We start from the raw sequence: 27,326 nt of genomic DNA on the forward strand, positions 1-27,326 counted from the left end.
AGCGCCGGCCCTACCGGCGCGCCGGGTTGAAGGCGCTGCGCGATTGGTCACAGCACCTCCCTCTCATTGGTCTCCGGGAGGAACGGTGCGTCCCGCCTCCCAGGTCTTATAGGTGCCGCCGGCCGCTTGTCTGGAGCGTGCGTTCCTGAGTGGGTGAAGCAGTGGTCCCTGGAAACAGTTCCGGGAAACCCCGCGTGTTGCCGGGGTCGCGCCGCCGTCCATGAGGAGAAGGAGGAGCGCGCGCCATTTGCCGTCGCTGCTTGGGCCCGAGCTGCGCCGCGCAGGCCCCGCTCCGGTGAGTCCCCGGGGGGTGCGGGGGGCCGCCTTGCGCGGAGGGGGGAGTGCCGCGGGCTGGGGTGAGGGGCTCCCGCGTAGGCCCTGCGGCGGGGCGAGCGGCCGCGGGCTGCGGGTAGGCCCGGGGCTGGCGGAGGCGGGCCCGGAGCGCTCGCGCCGCGTAGGAGAGTGGGGCGGGGGCGCCTCTGGGCACCGGCCGCGGCGGGACGGGCGGGCGCGGGAGCTGGCGCCGGGGCACGGCTCGGGGGCGGGCCCTGCGGCCTGGCGAGGGGGGGCGGCCGGCGCGGGCGGGGAGGGCGGCGCGGCCGCGGGCGGAGGCTGCCCCCGCTCTGCCGGGGCTCGGTTTGCATGCGGCGGGGCGGCCCGGACGCGTTCTTCTCGCTGCGCCGGGGTCGGGGCCCTGCCTGGTCGCCTCCCGGCACGGCGAGGCTGCGATGCCGCAGCCGCTCGGGCGCCCCGGTGGGCAGCGGCTGCCGCCAGGCCCGCGCCGCGGAGAGCCCTGGGGAGCGAGCGAAGGAGGCTTTGGCAGGGATCGCATCGCTGTTGCAGCGCTCCCGACGGTCTTGCCTAGCGTATATCGCGATACAGCGGCGGTAGAGAGAGCTGCACCTCACCAGCCGCAGCGCTCGAGTTCGCGCTTAATCCTTCTGTTGAGAGAGTAACGCTTGTCAAATAAGCCGGGGAGAAACGCTCCGGAGTCCTGTTAAGACATGGTTCTTAATCGATCTCTTACCGCAGGCCTTTGCTAAATCGTCAAAAGTTTTACTTAAATACATCACTATTACTGCTATTTTTAAAATGAGACTCTGGTTACAGGGTCTTAGCAGCCTTGTTACCTGTAAATTTTTTTTTTTAATGTGGTTAATTATGTGAATAAGCTACGCTGGACTGCTGCCTTCAAAACAGTTGTTGGGATTCCCCCCGTGTAGTGTACAGACGGATCCTGCTAGCAGCGATGGGCTTGTGCTGCAAAGGATCTTAATGCTCATGAAGCTGGGCTTTTTTCTTTTTTTTTTTTTTCCTCTGATATTATACTTTATATAACACTGAATTTTTTACATGCCTTGTAAAAGTAATATAGCCAGAGTTCCGCATCTCACAGTGTAATTTTTTAACTGTGCAAACTGTGGTGTTTGCAAGCTATCAGAGTCTGCTTGATAATTTTGTATTCTCGAGACTGCATTTCCCGTGAGTAGTTAACATCCTTACCTCTCAGGTTTTTTGTCTATATGTGAACACTGTTGGAATAATATTTGAGCCTCCTGCTAACACTCAAGTTACTAGTTTTGTCAAAAAAAGCAATACTCCCTGCTTGCTTAGGCAAAGATCTGAAAAATTGTTTGAGGATAAGTTCATCAGGACGAAGCTCACTTGTGCTGCAGCGTAACTGTGACCTGGAGTGCCATGAGTGTCGTGCTGCAAAACCCAGACAGCCAGAGGAGCCAGGAATGGCCGGCTCCAGTTAGAAACAAGCTTGTCCAGACTTTATAGCTCGGGCTAGCAAAATGCGGTAGCCAGTCAGTGCTGTGTGTTAGCGGGAGTGCTGTGCACCTTGCCAACCTGTTGTGGTAGAGCCATCTCCCGATGGTGCTTGTGTAGATACTGAAGGATGGTTTCTGGGCAGGCTGTGCTGGTCTCTTGCTTGGCATCATGATGGAGGTTCTCAGGTTTTTTCATTCCATTGGTTGTGGAGTGGGAAAGGCTGAGAACTCTGTGCTGAACAGGCTACCCAGAGGGGTGGTGGAGTCCCCATCCCTGGAGGTATTTAAAAGATGTGCAAATGTGGCACTTCAGGGCATGGTTTAGGAGACATAGTAGTGTTGCATTGATGGTTGGAGTTGATGATCCTAGAGGTCTTTTCCAACCTTAATGATTTTATGAAGGGTTGAGGGTGCTCGCTACGTCTTGTCACAAAGACAGTCTGCCACTGAGGTGCTGGTGTGGAAACCTCACTAATGGGGAAAGGTCTGCAGGGTGTGATAACTTTGAAACAAGTTTTCTTGTAACTCATGCTAATGAACACCTAGTATAATCATAATTAAGGTATTAAAATGTCCTCTCTGTGACTGTATAAGCTACAGTACAAAAGAAGTGTCTAGAATGCCTTCATGTAAAAAATAAAGGGATGTGCCAGTAACGTTTGTGAGGCTTTACCAAACCCCCAGTTCAGTCTCTTCATGCGAGTTATCTTCCCCGCACTCACGTGTTTCTTATCTCCCTGTTTTGACAAGAACTTTCTTGAAGTGTAAGGCATAACCATAGGGACCACCCTTGTTTTCTTGTGGCTCATTTAAAAGCCAAACCAAAATCAAACAAAAAAAACACCACCAACCCAAACTTCCCCTCAGTGCTGTTTTTAATGTAGTATAACTTAAATGCTTGATACAGGTAGCATTGGATAGAAAGAATAAGCAAGGTGAATGACTTTGGTGCGGAGTTTTTATGTATGAATTATGCTTCTTGTGCACCCGAGCTAAGCAAGTTCAGCTCCTCCATGAAATCAAAGTTACATAGCAGAAAGCTGAAAACAGTATTGATGTATAATGGCTGTGAAGTTGGTTATGGTAGTTTGAGATATTGTCCCTTTGCCAGAAATTGTCATTCCTGCTCGTTTAAGCTGTTACTAAGCATGTTTTGAGTTAACTAGACTGTGAATTTATAATTAATTGGATGGAGTTATACTTAGATAGTCTGTGGGTGGCAACCTCTGCAAGAGGCATGGTATAAAATACAGGGAATAGTAACATAGTGGCTGTTTAACCAGTGATCGTCGGATTAAGGCTGAGATCAAGTTCTGTTTTCAAGACGCCATATGCGATCAGGCTCAGGTGTGTGTGAGAAATTTTCCTAGGGAAGAAAAATTGAGCTATTAAACATGAAAAAGAAGGTTTTAACCTCCTATTTGTCATTGATTAGAGCTTAAGAAAGGGACTAGTCTCTTTGCAGGTAACTCTCTTGAGGTGCAGGAATTCTAGGTGAAAGATAGCGGATGGCTGAAAACATGATTGATATCATGAAGTATTCATGGTCTTCAGAAAAACATTGTTGGCAGCAACAGTGTGAAGTTTGAAACGAGACAACCCTCCCCTTCCCTGTACCCGCAGTTCTGAGGCGGCGAAGCTAGCTAACCTCTCGGGCACCAGTGGAAATTCTCCTGGCCTATGTAAAGTTGCCCCCAATGTGTATTTATTACTGCTGCTCATTTGGTAAGCGCATTTTTGTGTACACTGTTCTAAATTCATCCATTTCTGCATGTTTTAAAAATGAATACATGTCCCACACATACTAATATACATAATCCTTTACTTATAATCCACACCCAATATCTTTTCGATTCAGCCAGGCTCCCTCTTTTCATGAGTTACTGGATGGAGAACGCGTGCGTGCGGGTGCTCTTCTGTGTGCCTGGCCTGTTGTAGGCTGGGTCACATGGACACGCTGCGCATGCAAACGTCGATACCGCTCCTTTCCTTAACATGCTTTAAATTTTTTTTTAGAAGAGAACAAAAATGTTAATAAAATCACTGTATGTTTTCCTTACTGATAAAATACAGTTAAAAATATTTTTTTGATGGCTACACCTAGCTGTTGTTGTCTAGAGGGAGAGCTAAAAGATCTTTTTCAGCTCTGACTTTCACCGACGTATCTTTGATGAGCTCAGAGTGTAGATTCAGTATTGTAAGAGATGTTATTTTTGGTTGTTGGTGATCATTCAGGAAGAAAAGTCAGACTAATCTCAGATTTCAGACCAAGCTTGCAAAGCCAGCAGGGAATCTATTACTATAACTGTGAGGAGAAATAAATTTCTTCTGGATGCTGTTGGGACCTGAATATTTTGACGCTATGTCACTTCAAACTTTTCTAGAGTAAATTTATGTAAAAGTCTTTTAAATTAAGTTTATATGACAGGAAATAATGAAAATTTGAACACCCCAACTGGCTAGTGAACATGCACTGCATTTGACTCAAATTTTTTATGAGGATACAAATTCTTAAGCGAAAACCAATGGTGCAGCTAGGGAACTGAAATTCTGAGACTTAATGTACATTGTGTAAAAGCCCAATTAAAAAAGCATTTGATCACCTGTGGTGCTGTGCAGTAATCTGATACTTAGGGGTTAGATGGTGCTCCACACACTGGTGTATGTTTGTGGTGAGGGCAGGTATCTTTTCATGATGTAGGCTGCAAATCTTGCTTGTCAGAAGTTGGAGTTATTGAACTGCAGATGAGGTGTTTCTACCTGGATGCAGAATAGCTGTCAAACTTCTGTTCAGTGATAGGCAACACTGAGAGTGGTGCTCGGCTTTTGGGTGTGTGACACTTGAAAGCTAATCTGGGCTCACAAACGATGATGAGGGCATCACCGTAAGCCATAGAAGTTTAGAATGTACTTGTAATTGTTTCAAATAACTTTTCTGTATTTATGTATTGGCTTAGCCTCACAGTTCTTGGTGGGTTTTTTTTGTCTGTACAGAGAAGACAATATATGTGTAAGTAACTGATTTGATAAGGCAGTAAAAAGATGAAAACAAAAAACTTTTATGTATCTTTTTCTGCGTATATCATCCTCTGCGTTTGGAGAAGAGGGATTTAGAGTGATGCTGTACCCACAACATTTTCAGTTTAAACCTCCTCTACCCTGCACTGTTTCAAATTTGAGATCTTGCAGAGGCTATCTGGCAAGCAGACATCTAGCTGACTTTTTGTTTCCATGACTTTTGTAACCTATAGAAACTTCCTGTTCAGTTAGAGCTTTGTGAATTCAGCTAATACTTGTAAGGATAGGTAAGTGTTATTGTAGTCTGCAGGTAGCATTTTTTTTTTCTTCTGCATTTAGGCTGCAGTCACGGTTGCTTTTAACTAAACTAAATTGGTTAGAAAGCTATTTCTCTTCATCAAGTGGCAGAACGTGTGTGTATGTATATGCGCTGTGTAGCCATGAAAAACTTCCTATCTTTTTCTCACTAATTGCATAAAGAAGTGGCACCTGACAGAGCAGCAATATGAGGCTGTACTACATCTCTCTTAAATTGCCCTTCAAGTCAAGACAGCTTTAGTAAAATTGTTACTTTTCTGTCTGAAGAAAAATTATTCTTTTCCTTGCTCAAGCTTGCAAATCTTCGTAGTATATTTTCCAAAAAGCTCATGAACTCTAGTCTGGAAGGGATGGGTACACAAGGGGCTCTTAGAGGTATGGTTATGTTTGGAGACTTGTTTTGCAGCAGAGTAAATAGCTTGAGGCTTCCATGATTTTTAAAAAAAACCCACCAAACGAATCCAGACTGTTCTTGAATCATCTTCATACCTGTATTCAGTACTTAATTGCATTGCTCTGACCATGCTGCATATGTCTATCTGGTTATCATTTCACTGCTGATCATCAACTTCTTCCTTATCTTTTAAAGCCTGAGGCTCGTTTAATTTCTGAACTTAACAGCTGATCATCCTAATGTTCTCTGCTGGGTAGTTGAATTGTCTCTTGTCAGCCTTTTTATTTGAGAGTACTAAATATCAGCTGGCTGGCTAATTGAGAAATTGAAACTGTTTTTAATGAATTGGGCAAAGCCCACTGGAATTCTCTGAGAAGATAGTTGTGCATTTTCCAGTGCACGTATTTGGAATCAGTTTGTTAATTCTGAAAGCAAGTCTTTTAATTAAATGTAAGAACTGAAGATGCTGCAGTCATGGCTTCCTTTTAAACCAATACAATATATATTGTAAAAAAAAAAAAAAAAGTAGCTGTGATTTGTAGAGGTCCTATTTGAAACTGAAAGCACGGAAACAGTTCAGTCACAGCTTCAAATTCTAATGTGCATTAGAGTACAATTTTTCTCTTTATATCCTTGCTGGGTTTTGACAGTCTTGTGAGACAGTGTTTGACCAGTCCTATGTGGCATGTTGGATTTGAAGGAAGACATGGCAACAAGCCAAGAAAGTGAAAATTAGCAAACAAGTGTTGACATTTTTACATATTAAGCTACCCTGCAGGGTTGTGTGTTCACGAAATTTTAAACGATTGTTTTAAAAGCGGAGGAATGGGAAATGAAATTAGCACTAGCTCTTCTGAATCTTTGCGGAAGGATGTTATTATCGTATCCCAGTACATTCTAGCTGCTATGGTAACCAGTTAACTTACTGACAATCAGCAGATAAAGTTTAGACATCGTTATGTACATGAAGTACATTTTAAAAAAATTATGTCAATTCTTCCATGTACATTTGCCACAGTACTAAGGGTTGTACTTTCTTTTGAAACTTAGACCAGCTGCATCCAAAAAGTATTAAATAAAACTTTTGATACAGGTCATTTGCAGCATGTATACAAATTAGTTTAGTTAAATCATGCATTGTCCTACAAACTAGTTATTTCTGGCTTATTGTAATATAGCTCCTGAATTTTTTCCAGCAGCATAATAAAATGGCTAATCAGGTGAATGGTAATGCGGTACAGTTAAAAGAAGAGGAAGAACCAATGGATACTTCCAGTGTAACTCACACAGAACACTACAAGACACTGATAGAGGCAGGCCTCCCACAGAAGGTGGCAGAGAGACTTGATGAAATATTTCAGACAGGTATAATATGCATTTCTTGTTTCTGACTGGTTATGAAAGTGAGGGCATACCATTTTCAAATTTTTATAGATTAAGGTTTAAAAATTCATTGTTTTTGATCTGTGTAGCTCTGAATGTTTTGCTACTTTGACTTCCCTAAAGGCAAATTGGGTTTGACATTGACTAATTACTTGACACATCCATAGTGTTGTATGTGATATCTTAGCTGCTTTAGGGCACAGAGATCTAGTTACTTAGACGTTGTCAAATAAAGATGTATGTTTGAGCATACTAAACTGTACATTTTTTTTTCTTCAATCTGAATCATCGTTTTGCTTTTATTTTTCTAGTGTCAACTCCTCACAGAGGTTCTTAAACACTAAAGGCTGGATAGGTGACTTAGTGAGGGAAGCAACTAGCTTGTCTTGCCTGGGACTACATTTGAATTGAGTCTGCCTGTGGATTTTTTGTTCTCTCTAGTTCTGAGCGGACAGTTTAATCCATGTTGGTTATTACACCGAAATGTTCAGTTTGACACTCACTGCTTTCAACAAAGTCAAGGACTAAGCTATCTAGCAAACTGTGTAATACTTTGCTGGTAGCGAGTGGTCTCTGCAATTTGTGGAGAGGTTTCTTTATATACAAAGGTTTTTCTATTTTGTTTTTGTAACCCCCTTATTATTTTGTCCTATAGACAGAGGCTTCCTTTTCCTCTTTAGAGTGTGTTCTGTGAACAGATTTACAAGAAGCAGTAGAAATGCTCTATGCGCTGATCTTGAACGCCTGGTGGCAAGATGACAGTTTTTGTTGAAGAGAGTCAAAATTCCACAGATCAAGTGAAGGCAGTTCAAAACCAATACCTTACCAATCTTCAGTATGATACTTGGGCTCCTGTGGATGATGTCTTTTGGAAGTCATTCACAGTGAGCTTTCATCAAGCCTTTACCAGCTTTTATTGGCTTTAGACATGCACTTTCTATCTGTGGGTCACGATGATGTGCACGTGATGGTCTGAGAGAAGGTGTAAATGCCTGGGCAGAGGAACTTGTGGGGCTCTAACACGTGTTGCAGTTAGGCGGTGTTGTGAAGAGTTCTCAAGTGATCTAAAAGCTTTTCAGCCCAGAACCTGACTACCTAGTACAATTCCACTGCATGAGTAACCAGAAAACATTTATTCACACTTCCTTAATGCTACTGAAGATGTTTGCATTGTGCAGGGGTTTGTCAGTGAAGCCCAATACTTTTAACACCCGAGCTAAATTTGGGGTTGAACTTCAGGATTTTTAATCTGCTGAGGCCTTATATGAAAGGTGCAGGATCACTTCTGAAATGTAGTCCTTGGGCTTGGCACTACTGTGCATTTTTGAAATCAAGTAGCAGTTAAATAATCTGTGTACTTTGGAGATCAAGCTGTTGCAAAGTGTGTGGAGTTCTTGGTACCTGTAATAAATTTTGCTGTGTAGTTTAAAAAGGGCAAATCTTAGTCTGTACTTCTCATGCTCCACAGCTTATGCAAGTGCATTACAAAAGCAAAGAAATAACTTGTAAAGATCCTTAAACAGAAAAAGTGCTTCAGAACTGGTCTAATGGTTCTTGGGAGAGTCTGTACCTGTAAAATTAATGTTAGCCTTTTCGGGTACATAGCAGGGCTTGAGATATTACCTTTTTGAATTCTGCCTCTTGAACTGCATAGAGCAACAAAATGAGTAAAAAAGGAAAAAAATATTTTAGGCATGTAGGAAGTCCACTGATTTTTGCTTTTTGAAGTTGGAGGAAAGAGTGAACAAACCATTCTACTTCCTAATATTTTGTGGGGTAGAGCTTCATAAGTATTTGATGGTCAGTTAGGCAGCTCCTTTTCCATGTACAGTAGGATACCTGTAATGCTCACATGTCAGCTTGCTCTAGAACAGCTCCATTCAAGAGAAGGAAGCGTGAAGCTTAAAACGAAAGACAAACAAAATCCAAATTATTAGTAGTGGGCCAGAACTCACTGTTTCAAATCCTGGTGTGTAATACTGCTTTTATGCAGCAGATTGGATTCCTGAATGTTAGAAAACTGTTACACATGGGGTATAATCTTGCACGTCAGTTAGTTCTTAGGTATATATACATTTTAATTTAACTTTCTTCATTGTTGTACTCATGTTCTTTCATATACTTGTGTAGGAATATGTAATTGTAGTAAATGTATAATTCTGTATGGAACATAACTTTTTGACTTTAAAAGCAAACTGCATAGTTCTTAGTTTGTATGAAATTCAATAGAAATCTGTAACTTCTTTATCTTTAACTTTTAGGGTTGGTAGCTTATGTCGATCTTGATGAAAGAGCAATTGATGCTCTTAGGGAATTTAATGAAGAAGGAGCCCTCTCTGTATTACAGCAGTTTAAAGAAAGTGACCTGTCGCATGTACAGGTAAGGTGAGAGCTCCAGGAGTGTGAGCACATAACTATAAATAGTGTTCTGGCACTGTTGGCAGGAGAGTTGTAACTTAGAAATTCATTGATGTTGCTGCATTTCATTTCAAACCCAAATCGCAAGCCTGTTAAAAACTGTCTTAAATGTGTAGGTATTTGAGCACAAAGCAAAAGCTCCCAGATAATAAAAATGAGTGTGCTGTTGAGGAAATAAGGTAAAAATACTACCTGGAATCTGACTATTTTTTCAGTCTGACAACTTTGTTCAATTAATCATTATATTTTCCTAAAGGATTCTTTTGACATTTTGTCTATTGCATTGGCTTGATGTAGTGACCTCACAGTACGGAGTGTAAGATTCGGTGGATTCCCAGGGCTTTTCATGTGCACAATTGAATTGTTTTGTAAATTGTATCTACAGAACAAAAGTGCATTTTTATGTGGAGTTATGAAGACCTACAGGCAAAGAGAGAAACAAGGCAGCAAAGTACAGGAATCAACGAAGGGACCAGATGAAGCAAAGATTAAGGTAACATTTAGAAAACACTGATTATTCTGTGCTACCTGATATATTTATTACTTGTAGGCAGACTAAAGTAATTTTGGATGTACTTAAAAAGCATCAACGCTAACTGGATATGTGTATTCACACTTGGCTTTAAATAAATGTATGCATGATAGATACTGAAAAGAGGGGCTGCTTGCTTGAAATGCAGATCTTTCTGATTACACAATTGCGAGAATGCATAGACCTTACAGAACATCAAGTTCATGGAAACACTGATATCTATTTAAGAATTGTCTTTTTATATAAAAGCTTTTACACACTCATAAAATCACTTTGAGACTGAATGGACATTTCAACAAGGTATTAGTGTATTAAGAAGCTCTTCTGTTGTGCAAAAACCTAAGTACTGAGTGAGAAGAATTGCCTGGTCTTCTGGAGTTCTTGGGGTACTACATATACAATGGAAAGAGAAATGAGGTCTTTCCAGTGACCTTGTAGTATAAAACAAATGTTGCTGATTGTGGTGGTGGTTTTTTAAACCCCCCAAATACTGGGGTTTTTTTGTAGGTTCTGTCTGTTTATATGTATTTTGTTATCAAATGTGGCAAGGAGCAGCTAGGCATTTCCTTATGTTGGGACATATTTTATTATTTATACTTTAACCCACTATTTCCCCCTCCCCCCCCTCCCTCCAACTAATGTGACAATTTTTTTCAGGCTTTGCTAGAGCGGACTGGTTACACTTTGGATGTAACTACAGGACAGAGGAAATATGGGGGCCCCCCTCCAGATACTGTATATTCTGGTGTTCAGCCTGGTATTGGGACAGAGGTTAGTACATACAGACTAATCTGCTATTTTGTATGTTTGTGCAAACTAACAAATAAATACTTGAAAAAGTAAAAGTTTGAAGTATTGTAGAAGAAAGCATTCTTCTGTGTTTGTGTGTCTTAATGAGTCTTTCTTCCTCAGTATTCCACAAAAGACAGCGTAATGGGTTGAGGGAGGGAAAGCAGGTGGAATGTACTAGGAAAGGCTATGTAAAATTTCTTAAAATGTAAAACACATCGTTAAAGTGTCCAACTTCATGGTCCATCCTAAAGCTTAAGGTCCATTGCTTAAAAAGTGACCGGTGTAGGTATCAGCTGTATAGGTACATAAAAGCGTGACTCAAAGGTATTTGACTATGTTTACAGCATAAATGGAATTTAAGTGATGGTAGGAAGGTTTATTTCATGCAGTGTGCTGAAAGTGAAAAAGACTCGGATGTTGTATAAAGATACATACAAAGTTTTGAAGAGGACAACTGAGAGTAGTAATTATTAAGAAATTGTTTGCTTTTGTTTCAGTCTATATGAAAACATCCTTGATGCTTGCATGGACTGAGGGTGAAACTACCACGCTGAGAGTCATGTAGCTTGTTTCCTTCTGTAGATTCTTGCATATCTGCATTCAGAAAGGTGGCTTAGGTGGTGTTTACTAACCCGGCGGTGTTGCCAGGGAGATTATGTGATGGTGTAAAGCGTTAAGTGCCCCATGCCTCAGTGACATTAAGAAATGTTTCTTTGCGGGGGGGTGGGTTGAATACCAGAACAGGCTTCCTAGAGAGGCGGTCTGCCCCGAACCTGTCGGTGTTTGAGGCATTTGGACAATACCATCAATAACAAGCTTTAACTTCCAGCCCTGAAGTGGTCGGGCAGTGGGACTAGGTGATAGTTGTAGGCCCCTCCCAACTGAACCTAGTCCAGTCTATTTGTGACTGAAAATACTTGACTGATCTTAAGTATTTTGTCCTATCAGTGATGGTTACCCCCTTTAGGAAGTCACAGGAGTGCTGTGAAGTTGGCTGTGCTTTAATACTGTTAAGAGTATGGGTTTATACTTTTGTTTCCTGAAGCTTGGTAGAACACCTAACTTGTAGAAACTCCCTTAAGAACATAAATGCTTCTCCATGAATCAGCTTTAGATGCTGTAGCAAACCGCAGCCAACTAGTTATAGAAACCATGCCTCCACTGAATTAATTTTCTCCTGGCATTTTGTAGGATTTAAAGGCTGGTGACTGCTTCAGACATGCTGCATGGTTTGACTGGCTGAGAGGCTGCACACCTTGCTGAAACGGGTGTATGCTTTATTAAATTTAGTCTTTAGCTCTTGCCGTTGAGCTCTGAGGCATAGTGATCAACGGCTTAAACGTGATCTTATTTGGTAGATTAAGCAGAGCTTGTTTGAACACAAGTGACTGGAGATTTTTGTGGCACTTCTTTTTTTGCCCAGAATGAGGTGGGTGTGTTTTGGTTTTGGGTTTGTTTCTTTATTTGTTCTCAAGCTTTTGAGAACCACTTCTCTTTTGTCTGCAACAGTTCTGGTTATACGGGAGTGTAAATGCCTCTTTTCTAATACTGTGGGTAAAAATATGTAAAAACACAATATGTATCTGTTTGATTGTGGCAGCGAATCTTTTGTTCGAAACTTACAAAAGCTTCAGTACTATTTAAATAGCTTGTGTCAGAGATGTCAACAGTGGCAAACTTCTGGTTTTTAAGCATACCCAAGCACTGCTACTGATTTCAAGAAGACACATACTAGGTAGACTTTTTTCCACCCAGGATGTATCAGGTCTTTCTACTGGAAATATTTGTACACCAACTAATTTGTCTTTTTAAAACATAAAGTGGGATTAATTCCATGTTAACTAGTTTACCTCTCTGTGGGTGAAGCTGTCCAATGTATTTTTCAAGTGGGTGGAGTTTAAGAGCAGCTGGACCTTTTGGAATGTGATTCTGTAATGAAGTCAAAGTAGTTACAGCTGTGGGTAGCTTGGAGGAGAAAATAATTGCAGTAGGATTTGATATCAAATGTGAATATTCATTTTATTTAAGGATTTGCTGCTCCAATATAAAACATTTTGCTTATAGTGAGGGCACATGATGTTGATACTTGGGAGACCTTTATGGGAGTGATGGGTGGATGAGAATGGAAGCAATTATTTGGGTGGGTGTTTCTATCCTTGCACTGGCTTTGTCATTTGCATCTGCAAACATTGATAACCACTGTCCTCAAGGGGCTTGTACAGTGCCCCTTTGTTATGCTTAAAACTTACAAGATCTTTTTTCTCTGTTTTTTCTTACCTCCTGTTGCACCAGCTGTTCTTCTTAAGGATCATCGGAAGGTTTCTAAAGACTTTGTCCTTTGGGGAAAACGATAATAATAAAGTCTCTAGTCAGGAAGCGCACTGGGAAATGCAGGGTCATGGTTGAACCCCATGCATCTCACTAGAAAGCTATGAGCAAGCTTCAGTTCAGTTACAAAAGTGCTTGAGCTGTGTATTTCCTCGCTTACCTGTTCTGCAAGGTTTTGGTCCCCAGCAGGTTGTTCTGTAGTTTATTCTGAACACTTGGAATAGTCTCAGTCACACTGTCATGACTAGTCTCTGACACGGGAGTTCTTTTGGAGGTTCTTCTCCAAATATATTTAAGAAAATGGTCAACTTTTTGAACATCTTTCAGTTTATAGGTCATTTTTGCAATCCTTCAAGGTGCTGAAGCTTTTGTGTATGCCATCAAGAAGATGCTTAGAAGTGTCACAGTAAGGATGGTTTCTAAAGGGAATATACATATTACATGAAGAAAAATTTCTCGGCAGGGGGAAATAGTTAGAATGGGTCCTTGAACTGAAAGATAGTAACTGATGATTTGCATAGCTTATTAAGCCCTGCTTAGGTATGATTGCTTTATGCTAATGGTAGTTTATCATTTCACTAAAGTGTCCATGCAGGCAATGCTGGAAAAAAGCATTTTTTCTGTATTCTTAAATTCCTTTTTTTTTGTCACAAAATGAAGTTGTGTGGTTTAAAATGAACTAGTTGTTCAACAGCACTGGACAACAGACAATAGCAACTTCTACATAGCAACTTCAGTAACCTTGAAATTAAGTGCAGCCAAGATAAGGAAAGAAAAAGTTATAGATGTCATTAAATTCAGTCACAGTAAGGAGGAGTTAGCATAAGTGTGTAAGGGACAGAAGGAATTTTAGTTCTAAGTCCACTACTAGTCAGGGATGAGGAAGCTGTCATGCAAACAAGACAAGCATTCAGTGTTTCTGTTGGATAATGCTGGATGGTAAATGCAATCTGTAGTGTCTGCATGTGTGCCTAATGCCTAATGAGGGTGAGCTGTGTTTGCTAAACAGGTTAAAATACGTATTTTTTCACTCCTGATCTTCAGTCTGCTGCCTGAGGAGCTTTTAGTTGTTAAATTCAGGAAAATGGAAGGATTTATTTTCTATATCTGTGTGTGCGCATATATATAAAAAAATGTATAAAATATACACACACGTGAATATAATATGTGTATATATAAAATGTATATGTGTATAAAATAAATTAAAAAATATATCTTTATATTTTTTCGTAAGAGCAGGGTGAAAAAAGAATCTGACATTCATATGGCCTGTCCAGACTAATATTACACCAAAAATTAAGGAGGTGACTGATGTGGTATTGATTTCCATTGTTTACTTTTTTGGTGTAAATGAATATAATATCATTTAAGACATGATTTGAAGAACAGGACCTTCACTGGTAACTGTGAGATACGAGCCCTTTAACCCCCTGTAACAGGGATGGGGGAAACCATTTTTCAAAACTAGCACAGTGCAGCTGCCATGAGGAGAGTAATTGACTTGAGTCTGTACTAGTCAGTACAGTACTCAGTTTCAGTTTGTTTGAGGGGTCGCTGGATAAAGTAGGTCCTACTCCTAAAGTGGTGCGAGACATCTACTTCAGTGTTTTTCAGTGAAGTGAAGTAAAAACTTGACAATTCTGTAAATGGGTTATCTGCCCATGATGTGCAAGGTCAGACATCTGTAAAACGGCTTAGAAGGATTAAATGGAGGAATTGCTACGTGGCCTTTTCAGAGCTGAAATTTATCGGATAAGTACATCATAAGCATCTTTGCGTGTCGTTATCAAAAACGCAAAATTACTTTTACCCCTGCCGATGGGGTATTGTGTCCGCTTCTCTGTGGGCGCGTGGCCAGAGTTGTAGCAAAAGAATCAGAGGGCTTGTGAGGCTAACTTGCAATCCGGAGAGTGTTATGTGATTGGAGGTATTGGGGCAATTTGAACTGCTTTTGCCCATAATAAACTGAACGGGAAGAATCAGATACTGTAATAACTCTTAACTTAAGAACCAATGGTATAATAAACTCAGCAGGAGTTGAAGTAGAGAAAGCTTGTGCTGCATTTAGTACACAACTGGAGTGTTGCTTTTGTACCAGAACAACTGTTGGGGGTTCAAATGCTTTTGCACTGTGCCAGAATTTTTTTCCACTTTCATATTGTTTTGTTTTTTTTATGAAGATTGTAGATTTGGATGAGATGAAGCAGTCGTGTGGCCTACATTAATTAATGCTTAAATGTGGCATTTAGGAAAGATTGACTGCAAAGCATGTGAAGAGGTTGTTAAAAGGAGAGGGGTTTTGAAGAAGCTCTCGCAACGCTGCAGTACACTTCTGTTAGCTTGTGATGACAACAGAAGAGGCTCAGTTGTTGAAATAACTGAAGGACACATCATCTAGAGTGCAGAAGTTGTTTGCACCCCTCAGTAATACTCTGTAAAGTTCAGGAAATGGAAATTGAGTTTTTTCCTAGTTAAGACTTTTCATAATTAATAATCTAAAACAGTAATAAGGAAGTAAAATGGAGTACTTCGTACAGGTCCTTTAAGAAGCAAAACTGGAAAAAGTAAGTCTAATGGTCAGTGATCCCAGCAAAGGCCCAGAAGTGATGCAGTTGCATCACTTACAAGATCTCTTGTATTTCACTGATAATGCCAGTTTCCAAACTGGCACTGTACTCTTGTGGAACTGAAAAGACAAAACAAGACACCTGATATTTACATTCTTTTCTATTTCAGCAACTTTATTCAAGCTTATTAACACATCTGAAAAAAGTTACGGCAGATGTTTCTTCTGACCCTTGCAAGATGTTCACCTGGTGTTTGTTGTCTAGTATTGATCTTGTAGGTCACTAACGTGTTACATTTACAGGCTTGAAGCAAATTCATTTAGATGTGAATTATTCCCACAGTTATCTAGTTCTTCTGTTATAAATGGAAGTTACTCTAGAATATAGATCAGATATGAACGTATTTAAATTAAATCCTTAATTCTGTTTCTCATACTAGCTCCTAGAGTGTATTACTTGAAAAGAACTATATAGCAGTCTCGTGGAATTGTTGTTCTGGAGTTTGTAGGGAGGGAGCTGAAGAGATGGGAAAGAAAGGAGGAAGCAGAAGCTTTCAGGATGGTGAATCTTTGGTAAATAGCTGGAAGAGTAGGCTTTTGTTTGATTTTTGGATTAGAGGTTTTTTTTTTTCTGAAGTCTTCTGGTGTGTCACCTTTGGTTTCTGCTGAAATGGTGACATCTGAAACAAGGAATTTAATGTGGAATTTTTACATTTGCCTGACATAAACAGTTTGTGGAGAGTTCAGCTGACAGTTTCACTGTCTCAGAAGCAATTTGGAGTTTGTCTTGTGCATTTCTGTGATGGTATCATTGTTTTGTCTTTAAAAACTGTGCATGGGTTTTGGAATGAAATGTTCCACGTAATGACAACAGGAGTCCCTACAGATGGGTATTTCCAAGCTTTTTGGGCGGGGGGGGGGGAGCCTGTTGGCTCTGCAATTAAATTTTCACTTAGTTTGATAAATGGGTTCCTTCCCCTCCCCCAGTAGCAAGTAAGTTGTGGTCAGTTGACATTCACACTGAACTGAGGGAGGCTAAGCTAAGTGAAAGAAAATGTTCTGGCAACTGAATCCCAAGAATATCTGTATAACATGAAGAAGCATCTAAAGGCTCTAGCTTTCCTTTGGAGGAAAATATTTATGTACCACATTTTTTAAATCTAAGTCATCACGCTCTCCTCGCAGGTTTGTTCATATCGATGCTTACATGGGCATTCTGAGTGTTTCTAGTTTTGGAATTATCTGCTAAGCCTTCACTACCAGATATCACTATGGCAAGGCCTTGCCTAGGTGGAAAAGGGTGACGACTCCTAGCTTTTTTTACTACAGAAAGTATTTTAAGTTAATCTAATGGGTGCTTGGAATGTTTTGCTCGTATTAACAGTTCTGAGACTTTGAGGATTCAGAGGAGAGCTGCAGTGACAAAACAATTGGGGGGGCAGCTTTCTAGGGAGACCTCAGCTGAAGAGATTAAATGGCTTAACAGAACTTTACCAAAGTTTGTCATCCTTCTATGTAAGGAACAAAAACATGAGGACACCAGATTTTCTCAGACTAATATTAAAACATTTAGTTGGTGGAAGCTGAAACAAATACAGACTAGAAATAAGATTACAGTATTTATTAAAAGTGGAAAATGTGCATCGGGCAGTTTAAGAATTTTTTTTAGATCTTTTTTCCCCCTCCAGCTCTGTACCTTTCTAATGAAGATTGGGCTAGAGAATAAATGAAACACTGCAAGAGCAAGGAAGTGCTTGGCCTCCTTTAATATAGGATACCCAACTACATAGCCTGTAAGGTCTTTGGTTTTAATTGCCAAAATTAGAGGCAGGTAAGAACAATCTACAATGGTGGAAATTTACAACCTTTTCAATATAAATGACAAAACCAGGTTTTCCATGTGTAAAACCTAGTACTAACAGCGGGAGGTTTGGAAGACTTAGTAGGACATACAGTAATGTTGGCTACAGTGTTTCTGTTGTGGTGGTTTATGCTGTAATATACTTCCTTTCCCAGGAACGTTCAAGTATTAAAAGTAGGTTTAGATTTCTGAAAACGCTTTGTTTAAATGTCCCCTTCTTTTTTAGGTTTTTGTTGGTAAGATTCCCCGAGACTTGTATGAAGATGAGCTGGTACCACTCTTTGAGAAAGCTGGTCCAATTTGGGATCTGCGCCTCATGATGGATCCTCTTTCTGGTCAAAACAGAGGTTATGCTTTCATTACCTTTTGTAGTAAAGATGCAGCACAGGAAGCAGTCAAACTGGTGAGTAACTTTCAGACTGGACAAGATAATGTAAACAGCAAGCATGTTGGTAATCTCTTAGATAATGAAGTCTCTGAAGTATTTCATTAAAGCAGCCATTGACAGACTCAAAATATTACTTTCTTAAAAATTGCCTCCTGATATGAATTTTTTGTATATACAAGTAATCTTGTATATACAAATAATGTTCTACTTTGTCTGTAGCCTGCTGGAGTCTGCTGGAGAACTTGGGTGGTTATAGTAACAGCTTACTCGATTACAACTGGAAAATATGTTCTCTAAGCTTCATCACATTTAAGTTTTATCACCCTTCTTACTAGAAAAAGCTAATTGGAGATGCTTTGTTTTGTTCCTGCTGCTGTGGAGGCAGTCTCCGACTTGGTGCTCTTTATCCTCACAGTGGCCTTCAGTTCCTTCCAATCTGATTTGGCCTGCATCTAGGTGGTTAACTCTCCTAGAGAGCTCAAACAAGAGGTAGCAGTCTGCTTGGCGCCCTGGGTCACTTGGCCTTTAGTCTGCCTGAGAGGAGGAAGTAGAATTAGTAAGATCAATGTGTATCTCCTGAGGTTTTGGATATGGCTGTAAAATACTGCTGGTACTTTGAACCAAACTGGGTGAAATGCTTTGTCTCATTTGCCTTAGCAGAATTCAGCTGATCTGGTATGAAGAAGTGGGGAGAAAACCTAAACATCTAGTTAAGCTGCAAGGATGGGGGGGCAGGGGGACCCACCAACACCTAGAGAAGCTTGAGAAGTGATTCTCTTGCATTGTAAAGGCTTCAGAAGGAGTCATTGCTTCTAAATGTTCCAGTACTTGTTCCCTCAAATGTTTTCAATTATGTTAGGCTCTTCCAGGACTGGGACTTGCATGCCCCTGCTCAGGCTGTTGTTCCTTTCTAGAACCTACTTGGATGTTTCCTGAAGGAGATGCGCAAAATGTTTTTGGCAATTGATTGTTTCTGGGTTCAGTGTTTGTAGATGGTGGATATGAGTAACTGTCACTTAGGAAGGAAAAATTTGTTTTGAAACTTTTTTCTCATTTTGACCAAGTTGAAGGTGCTCAGAGCTGTTGCTTTAAATTTTGACTGATTGAGACGAAAGGGAAGATGTGGAACTGACAGGAGGTGTAGCAAGTGATGTGCCACAGACAGAAGACTGGCCTCTGTACCCTCTATATTGCACCAAATAAGTGAATTTGTGTGAATGCATTAAGTCCCGTATCTGGATTCCCTTCTCCCTACCTCCTCCACCCTACTGTTACCCGGTAATGGGGCCAGGCTTGCGTTCAGGTGAAACATCTTCCACACATTATTGGGGGGAAGAAAATGGGGCAGACACATGCTGAATTTCAGAGCTAATTAAACCTTCATAGCAAAGTGGGGTTCTTCCAGAAAATAAACTTGAAATTTTGACGTCTTGATTTCTGAACATCAGGTGGGCCTTCTGCTTGTGTTTGCAGGTACCAGTGGGAACAGGCTGGGTTGTGGGTAAAATGGCTTTGTAAGACAAGATATAATTTGAAAACAGATTCCGATTAAGTTCATGGCACTGGAACACAGTTTTATTGTGTTACGAATCACTGTATGTGAAGCAAAACTGAAATGTTTTTGTCTTCCTTAAAGTGATCTTGTTTTATAGCCTGTGGTACCTTAACATGCCCTAGATCTCCTTGGCTATGAAGAGGGTACTTGAAGGTATTGCTTTTAAAGAATTGGATGAGATTTTCAGAAGCTGGCTGAAAAATCCATCCTCTTAGGTTGTGTTTGAAAAACCTACCCAAAACAAAGCTGTTGTCTGTCTTGAATTATTAATTTTTTTTGTTTTTTAAAGGTTGAACTCTTGTTCCTTTAAAGACCTATCGGCAGTGTTGGTGTTCAGAGTAACCCAACTGTGGACACAAGCATGAAGCAGTGGGCTAAATTTTTTTTTAATGGGAATTTTTAAAACTTAGCAGTAAAACTTAGAGTCCCAGCATTTACAAGGTCAAAAAATCCCTGTGGTGGGGGTTGGGGAACCAAGGTCACTCACTGATTTAGACTTTTGAGTATCTCACAGGAAATAAGCTCAGTGTTTAAAAGCTATAAAAGTAAAGTGGGAGAACTCATAGTATCCATAATGCTATGTATTTGCTGATTAATAACAGCAGCAATGACTGACATTGAGGCCCAGCACAGGAAGGAGTCACCAGTTCTCTAGAAAGGTCTTTCCAGTTTGAGATAAACAGTAGGTGAATTAATTCACCCCCTGCAATTTTTATCTGTTACATGCTGTTCCTTGTACATCAGTTTCTTTGCAGCTTTCCATTCAGCAGAACTTCCGAAGCTGCTGTGGAAAACCTAAGCTCAGCATTATTCTTCCAAGTGAATGCTGACCCAAATACTGCAGTTCCAGTAATTCTCATGCAATGCACATTCAATATGCCATGTATAAAAATAGTAGATCATGAAGAAAATCAGAAGCTAATTTTATAATTTTGGAGTTCGTTTTATCCATATTGTTGTGGATAAAGCAAATGTGAATGGCTTTTTGTTTTCTCAGTGTGACAACTATGAAATCCGTCCTGGGAAGCACCTTGGAGTATGCATCTCTGTGGCAAACAACAGGTTATTTGTTGGGTCAATTCCAAAGAACAAGACTAAGGAAAACATACTGGAAGAGTTCAGTAAAGTCACAGGTAAGACCTTCTTAATGAATTTCTCACACTGATTCCAAAATACCGTTCAGTCTCTCTGTTTTGTAGGTCTAGTTATTTGACAGACATGTTCAGCTATCATTTAAACTATTTCCAAGTTGGATTCCAAGTTTGTTTCTGGTAGAAATCTTATATATCAAATATATTTTATGGTGGAGTATAAAGGGACTAGTGTCTGTTTGATTGTTAAATGAATGATGGTGTATGTTTACACTTTGAGATGGAAACAGGACAAATGAATTTAGAAAAAAGTGAAGGTCCTAATTCTGTTACCTGTTCTAGCTTCCTGTTGAAGACTCTGTATTTGTAATGATCTACAGTAGGTTCTGCTTTCGCAACTGAGAAGTTTTTGGGGAGCCTCAAACAAATGTATTTGAGGAGTGATGGGGAAGAGGGACTACTAAATCAGTTTAGAGGAAATGTCATTTATTTCTACAATAACAGTTTAATTTCTGTCCCAGTTCTTCAGTGTTGTTCCCCAGTATGTGCAGCAAATAGGAAGAGAAGTAGTCAGCTCATCACTGGAAGGATGCTTCTGCTTTAAATAAGAGACTGAAGCCTTGATCGCCTTCTCTCGTTCCTGTAGGAGAGTTTTAACCTACTGCTTCTTTTTTAGGATTGCTATTTATAAGTACCTCAGGGAAATGGTGAAAACAGAAGGTGAATATTCATGTAGTTATCTCTTCTCTTTTTGGAGAGATATGGAAGACATTCCAGCTTCCCCTGGAGGTGGGGAGATGCCACAGATTAACGCTGACTGCTTTTCAAAAATGTAAAAATGGTAGAGCAAAATATAGAAAACTTACACTGTGCGATGTGTTTGGGTTGATGTTTGGCAGGGCCTAATTGTGAGGTAAGCTTGTTCTGGAGAATTTCACCTGCTAGGTGACCTGCTTTTGTGTAAATTTGATGGATATTTGCTGTTCGTTTTACTTTTCTTGTGCTCCCTCCCCCTTCCGGGTGTTCAGTTCAAAGGCTGTGTGTTACAAAAAACAAGACATTTTAGAGTAGACTCTGGATTTTTTTTCTCTTCCTTTTGAAGCTGAATACTAAAGACCTGTTTTTCAGAGGGTTTGGTGGATGTAATCTTGTATCATCAACCTGATGATAAAAAGAAGAATCGAGGGTTCTGCTTCTTGGAATATGAGGATCACAAGTCAGCAGCACAGGCTCGCCGCCGCCTGATGAGTGGGAAAGTAAAAGTCTGGGGAAATGTTGTGACAGTGGAATGGGCAGATCCAGTAGAGGAACCCGATCCAGAAGTCATGGCAAAGGTAAGTAAAAACTAAGTAAAAGCTCTTGTGCTTTGGGAGGAATTTCTTCATGCTGGTGATTAAGACTTGTTCCACCTACCTTTGAGGCATGAAAACAGTTAGAAGGCATTTTCGTAGTAAGCCATGCAAACTGGCGTGGTCCGAGTGCTGCGTATTACACTGCTGGTGTAACACATTATCTGCTTCTGCTAGTAATGAATACCAGGTGGGTATTCTAAAAAACTATTTTCTAGAGTGAGGTGAAGGTGAAGTTCAGCGTAGGGAATGACATGCTCTTTATCCCTGTGTTTTGGGATAACTCTTTGCTCTTGAGGTCTATTACTAAAATTTTACTGGGATTTGTAGCATCCCAGAAGCAGAAAATCAAAGTTAGATATTCTTCTGGTCATGGAAGGGAACTGTGGAAGGAGAGAAGTTGTAGAAACTTCGTACAGGTAACTACAAGGCTATCTCTTCACCCCCCCGAAACACGTACAGAATTTATACGGTTACCCAAAGTTTCTTAATGCAGAGAAGGAGGGAATGACATCTTACTAGTTTATGTTAGTTTCCTTTGAGGTTTGCCTTTTAAAGATTACAGCTTTCATTCTCATTTGTTCACCAGGTGAAAGTTTTATTTGTAAGAAACTTGGCCACTACGGTGACAGAAGAAATTCTTGAGAAATCCTTTTCTGAATTTGGAAAGCTGGAAAGAGTAAAGAAGTTGAAGGATTATGCTTTCGTTCACTTTGAGGACAGAGGTGCAGCAGTGAAGGTGGGTTGGTTATCCTTTCCCAGCTAAATTGGTGTGAGCAGTTTATTTTGTACAAATGGTTTTAAGAAAATTCTTTACACTAAATATCTAGATAAGATGATTTGTAGAGCCCATTTAATAAGGTTCCCATTGTGAGAATTTTAACACTAATAATTTTGTTCCTGTGATTTCAGTAGCTAGGAGGATGTGAAACTTGCAAAGGACAAAACTGTAGCAAGTTAACAAGTAGACTGGAAAAGAGGTGTAGACCAATGCAGGAGAGTCTAGAGAAGAGGAAAAAAAACAACCTAGACAATTTTTCTGAGGAAACACTGACAGAAGGTATCAGTTGTCTCTCAAAGACCCCTGTTTAAAGGCTCTGTAGTTTTGGAGTGACAAAAGTATTGAATAGAAAATGGAAGGTAATTAAAAAATGCTTTGTGAAGGGGAGAAGAATGGCACTAGCAACGCCCCTAATGCATTACCTGTTTTAACTCCTAACTCTGATCCCTAGAAGATTTTTTCTAAATGACTTCTTAAACATTGGAGGTATTACTGTAAGCTTCAAAGGTGTCTTCCGCTGTATCTAAAAGCAGTTGAGAAGGTCATTAATCTCTATTTCAGCAGATCAAAATCTATAGAAATTACTCCATCTGTTTTTTTTAAATCCATAGTTTATGGCGGGGAAGAAAGGGGTGAAGAAGTGTTTTGAGCCTGGGAGTCTTGAGCAAGTATGTTGTGTGTGGTGTATGTGGCTACACAGTTCAAAGGCTCTTTACTCAACCTTATTAATAATTTTATAACCATTTAATTGCTTGCAATTTTCCTACCCACCAAAGTAGGGTTTAGAATACTCTTTGAGTTCGGCTTTAGGATGAATGTCACTCGTATTTAATGGAGTTGAAGTCAGGTTGCATATGCTTAGATCATGTCCAAGAGCGGGTAAGAGGTGTTGTCAGAAAGGGTAAGTCAGCAACACCTCCTGACATGTTTTATTGTAGTATGTCTTTAAACACTCTCCAGTCCCTTCCCTTCCCTACTTCTAAATGCTCTGTTAAATTTGAGCAACTACAGACTTGTAGCAGATGAGAAAAGATAGATCAAATGCAGTACAGAGGAGCATCTAATGCTCATCTCTAAAACTAGCGGGAATACTGCCACATCTGCCCCATGTGACTGATTTATGGCCACTAATTGGTCTGAGTGTTGTGAGATGTGGTTATGTATGGGTGTGGTGTTTGTTTGTTTTTTAATGAAAGCATTATTGTAATATTAATGCATGGAATGGGCTCACTGATTCCAGTATCTACTTGTTTTCATAGCTTCTTTGAAATAAATCACCCTTATCTCGTCTGTACAGCTACATGCCTCAAAAACAGCTGTGTGAAGTCTTTGTTAATGCAAAGTGATAGTGTCGTCATGTGTCCCCCCCCCCCCCCCCCCGCCCCAGGTAGACGTCCCCGTCCCCCCCCCCCCCCCCCGCCCCAGGTAGACGTCCCCATCCCCCCCCCCCCCCCGCCCCAGGTAGACGTCCCCATCCCCCCCCCCCCCGCCCCAGGTAGACGTCCCCATCCCCCCCCCCCCGCCCCAGGTAGACGTCCCCATCCCCCCATCCCCCCCCCCCCCCCCCCCGCCCCAGGTAGACGTCCCCATCCCCCCATCCCCCCCCCCCCCCCCCCGCCCCAGGTAGACGTCCCCATCCCCCCATCCCCCCCCCCCCCCCCCGCCCCAGGTAGACGTCCCCATCCCCATCCCCACCCCCCCCCCCCGCCCCAGGTAGACGTCCCCACCCCCCCCCCCCCGCCCCAGGTAGACGTCCCCACCCCACCCCCCCCGCCCCAGGTAGACGTCCCCATCCCCCCCCCCCCCCCCGCCCCAGGTAGACGTCCCCACCCCCCCCCCCCCGCCCCAGGTAGACGTCCCCACCCCACCCCCCCCGCCCCAGGTAGACGTCCCCATCCCCCCCCCCCCCCCCGCCCCAGGTAGACGTCCCCACCCCCCCCCCGCCCCAGGTAGACGTCCTCGTCCCCACCCCCCCCCCCCCGCCCCAGGTAGACGTCCTCGTCCCCACCCCCCCCCCCCCCCGCCCCAGGTAGACGCCCTCATTCCCCCCCCCCCCCGCCCCAGGTAGACGTCCCCATCCCCCCCCCCCCCCGCCCCAGGTAGACGCCCTCATTCCCCCCCCCCCCGCCCCAGGTAGACGTCCCCATCCCCCCCCCGCCCCAGGTAGACGTCCCCATCCCCCCCCCCCCCCCCGCCCCAGGTAGACGTCCTCGTCCCCATCCCCCCCCCCCCGCCCCAGGTAGACGCCCTCATTCCCCCCCCCCCCGCCCCAGGTAGACGTCCCCATCCCCCCCCCCCGCCCCAGGTAGACGTCCCCATCCCCCCCCCAGGTAGACGTCCTCAGAAATACTCGATTTCCTCAGAGGCACTCATGTAGCACGTCCAGTGAGCTAGGAAGCCCAAATATGAAAATGCTCTCTTGTGTGTGTGCTCTACCTGGCTTATAGGTACAGTGAGCGTTTGTGTCCGTGTGAGTAGTGAGAACTTGTGTCAGTGCCTTTTTGAAACAGGACACAGGAATGTTAAAAAGTGATGCTGTCATGTCTGATTTTTTTAAAAAAATAATGCTCAGTATATTTTAATTGCATTCTTTATATATACTTAGAATATTTTTGTAAGATGCTGCTTCCCTGTTAACTGGTGAATAAAGTGGGACTTGACAGACTAGTATGTAACATCCGGTTTAAGTAGCGCAGAAGCGAAGCACATGGCATAGTTCAGCCTGGAGCAGCCCGACCATCTGGTTTCTTTCAGTGAGTTTTAGTTTCCTTCAAAATGGAAACAAACTTTTAGATGTTTCTCTTCTAATTTTTGTACAGGCTATGAATGAAATGAATGGGAAAGAGATAGAAGGGGAAGAAATTGAAATAGTGTTAGCAAAGCCACCGGATAAGAAAAGGAAAGAACGTCAGGCTGCCAGACAGGCCTCCAGAAGTACTGCGTGAGTGTTTGTTCCTGCACTACTGTAATACTGGAGAGTGAAGTTCTGCGGTAAAATATGAGCTCGTTTAGAAGAACCTGAATGGCTTTTCTTTTTGCCATGTTGTGTATTGTTAATAAGGGGAAATGTATACTTTATTTTGGGAGACTTTTGGAGATAAATAATTGCACGTTTCTTTTTCTTAATAGGTATGAAGACTATTATTACTACCCTCCACCTCGCATGCCACCTCCTATTAGAGGCAGAGGCCGTGGAGGGAGAGGTGGATATGGCTATCCCCCAGATTACTATGGCTATGAAGATTATTATGATGATTATTATGGTTATGACTATCATGACTACCGTGGTGGCTATGAAGATCCCTATTACGGCTATGATGATGGCTATGCTATAAGAGGAAGAGGAGGAGGAGGAAGGGGTGGGAGAGGTGCCCCTCCACCACCTAGGGGGCGGGGAGCACCACCACCAAGAGGTAGAGCTGGCTATTCACAGAGGGGGGCACCCATGGGACCGCCAAGAGGAGCCAGGGGTGGGAGAGGGGGTCCTGCACAGCAGCAGAGAGGACGCGGTGCTCGTGGAGCCAGGGGCAACCGTGGGGGCAACGTAGGAGGCAAGAGAAAGGCAGATGGGTACAACCAGCCTGATTCCAAGCGCCGTCAGACCAACAACCAGCAGAACTGGGGCTCCCAACCCATCGCTCAGCAGCCGCTCCAGCAAGGTGGTGACTATGCCGGTAACTATGGTTACAATAATGACAACCAGGAATTTTATCAGGATACTTATGGGCAACAGTGGAAGTAGACAAGTGAGGAGGGATTGAGAATATTGGAAACATAGAATTGGCTATAGCTCTGCATCCTTCAAAACAAAATTGGCTTAATGTTTCATCCTTCAGTAGCGATTGGCTGCCGTTTGTATTGGGCTGAAGAATCACTCTATTGTGTATATACTCGAGTCTCTTAGATTTCTTTTTTCATAAACGCACTTGGACATTACTGGGCTTGCAGAATTCCTGAACTCCATATGGGGTTTCAATGCTTTTATCATTTTAGGCTTCATTTTAGCAGTTAAAAGCAGGAATGGCACACTGTTCAATCATGATTTTGCAGAACCTCTGGTTTTGGACAGTTTCCTTATTTTTGGTTTTTTTTTTTTTTGATTTGGGATAGACAACATAGGAGTATGCTGTACATAAAAGTAAAAGCTAGTGCTTTGTCTTAGTAGTTTTAAGAAATTACAACAAATTAAGTTCTCTTGTATTGAAAATAACATGATTGTATGTTTTGCATTCCTAGAAGTAGGTTAACTGTGTTTTTAAATTGTTATAACTTCACACCTTTTTGAAAATCTGCCCTACAAAATTTGTTTGGCTTAAAACGTCAAAGCCGTGGCAATTTGTTCCTTGATGTGATTGTATTTCCAATTTCTTGTTCATGTAAGATTTCAATAAAACTCAAAAATCTATTCAAAACATTACCTATTTCAAATTCAATTGTGTCCTAAAACATTATTTCATTGGTAATTCTTGCGAAAAACATTGTTTTCAAAGTATAACTGCCTATGTGAGTGATCAAATTCATGCAAATTTCTTGTGCTTTCCAACATGTAGCACTGTGGATATCAGACTGAAAACTAGGAGAAATTACAGATAGCCCAAGGGCACTCTTGGCTTAACTGCTGTTCAGTAACTTACCAGCATCTAATTTTGAAACTTTTTTTTTCTTTTAAGAAGTGTTGAAATGTATCTAAACATACACGGAGATCTAATTTGAACATAATCTTCTAATGTAATGTGGAGAAGGAAGCAGAGCCTACAATGGTGTTAATTTTGTTCCT

The 27,326-nt window shown here is 41.8% G+C and overlaps 1 protein-coding gene across 5 annotated transcripts; it reads left to right on the forward strand.

The window, feature by feature from the left end:
• The first annotated feature begins 140 nt into the window (after positions 1–140).
• HNRNPR (heterogeneous nuclear ribonucleoprotein R) lies at positions 141–26,966 on the forward strand. 5 transcript variants are annotated; one of them, XM_064471420.1, is made up of 11 exons: positions 142–295; positions 6,705–6,870; positions 9,150–9,268; positions 9,692–9,799; positions 10,496–10,609; positions 17,612–17,788; positions 20,326–20,461; positions 21,548–21,753; positions 22,358–22,507; positions 25,369–25,490; positions 25,679–26,966. In XM_064471420.1, exons 1-11 carry the CDS (start codon positions 221–223, stop codon positions 26,289–26,291), a joined length of 1,986 nt encoding a protein of 661 aa, XP_064327490.1. In that variant the 5' UTR covers positions 142–220; the 3' UTR covers positions 26,292–26,966. The 5 variants fall into 5 exon arrangements, with proteins under 5 accessions (XP_064327492.1, XP_064327490.1, XP_064327489.1 ...); XM_064471419.1 differs by having other exon boundaries at positions 148–295; positions 6,702–6,870; XM_064471418.1 differs by having other exon boundaries at positions 169–295; positions 6,684–6,870.
• Positions 26,967–27,326: the final 360 nt, after the last annotated feature.

The sequence above is a fragment of the Phalacrocorax carbo genome, chromosome 22 (assembly GCF_963921805.1).
Source record: "Phalacrocorax carbo chromosome 22, bPhaCar2.1, whole genome shotgun sequence".
Classification (NCBI taxonomy): domain Eukaryota; kingdom Metazoa; phylum Chordata; class Aves; order Suliformes; family Phalacrocoracidae; genus Phalacrocorax; species Phalacrocorax carbo.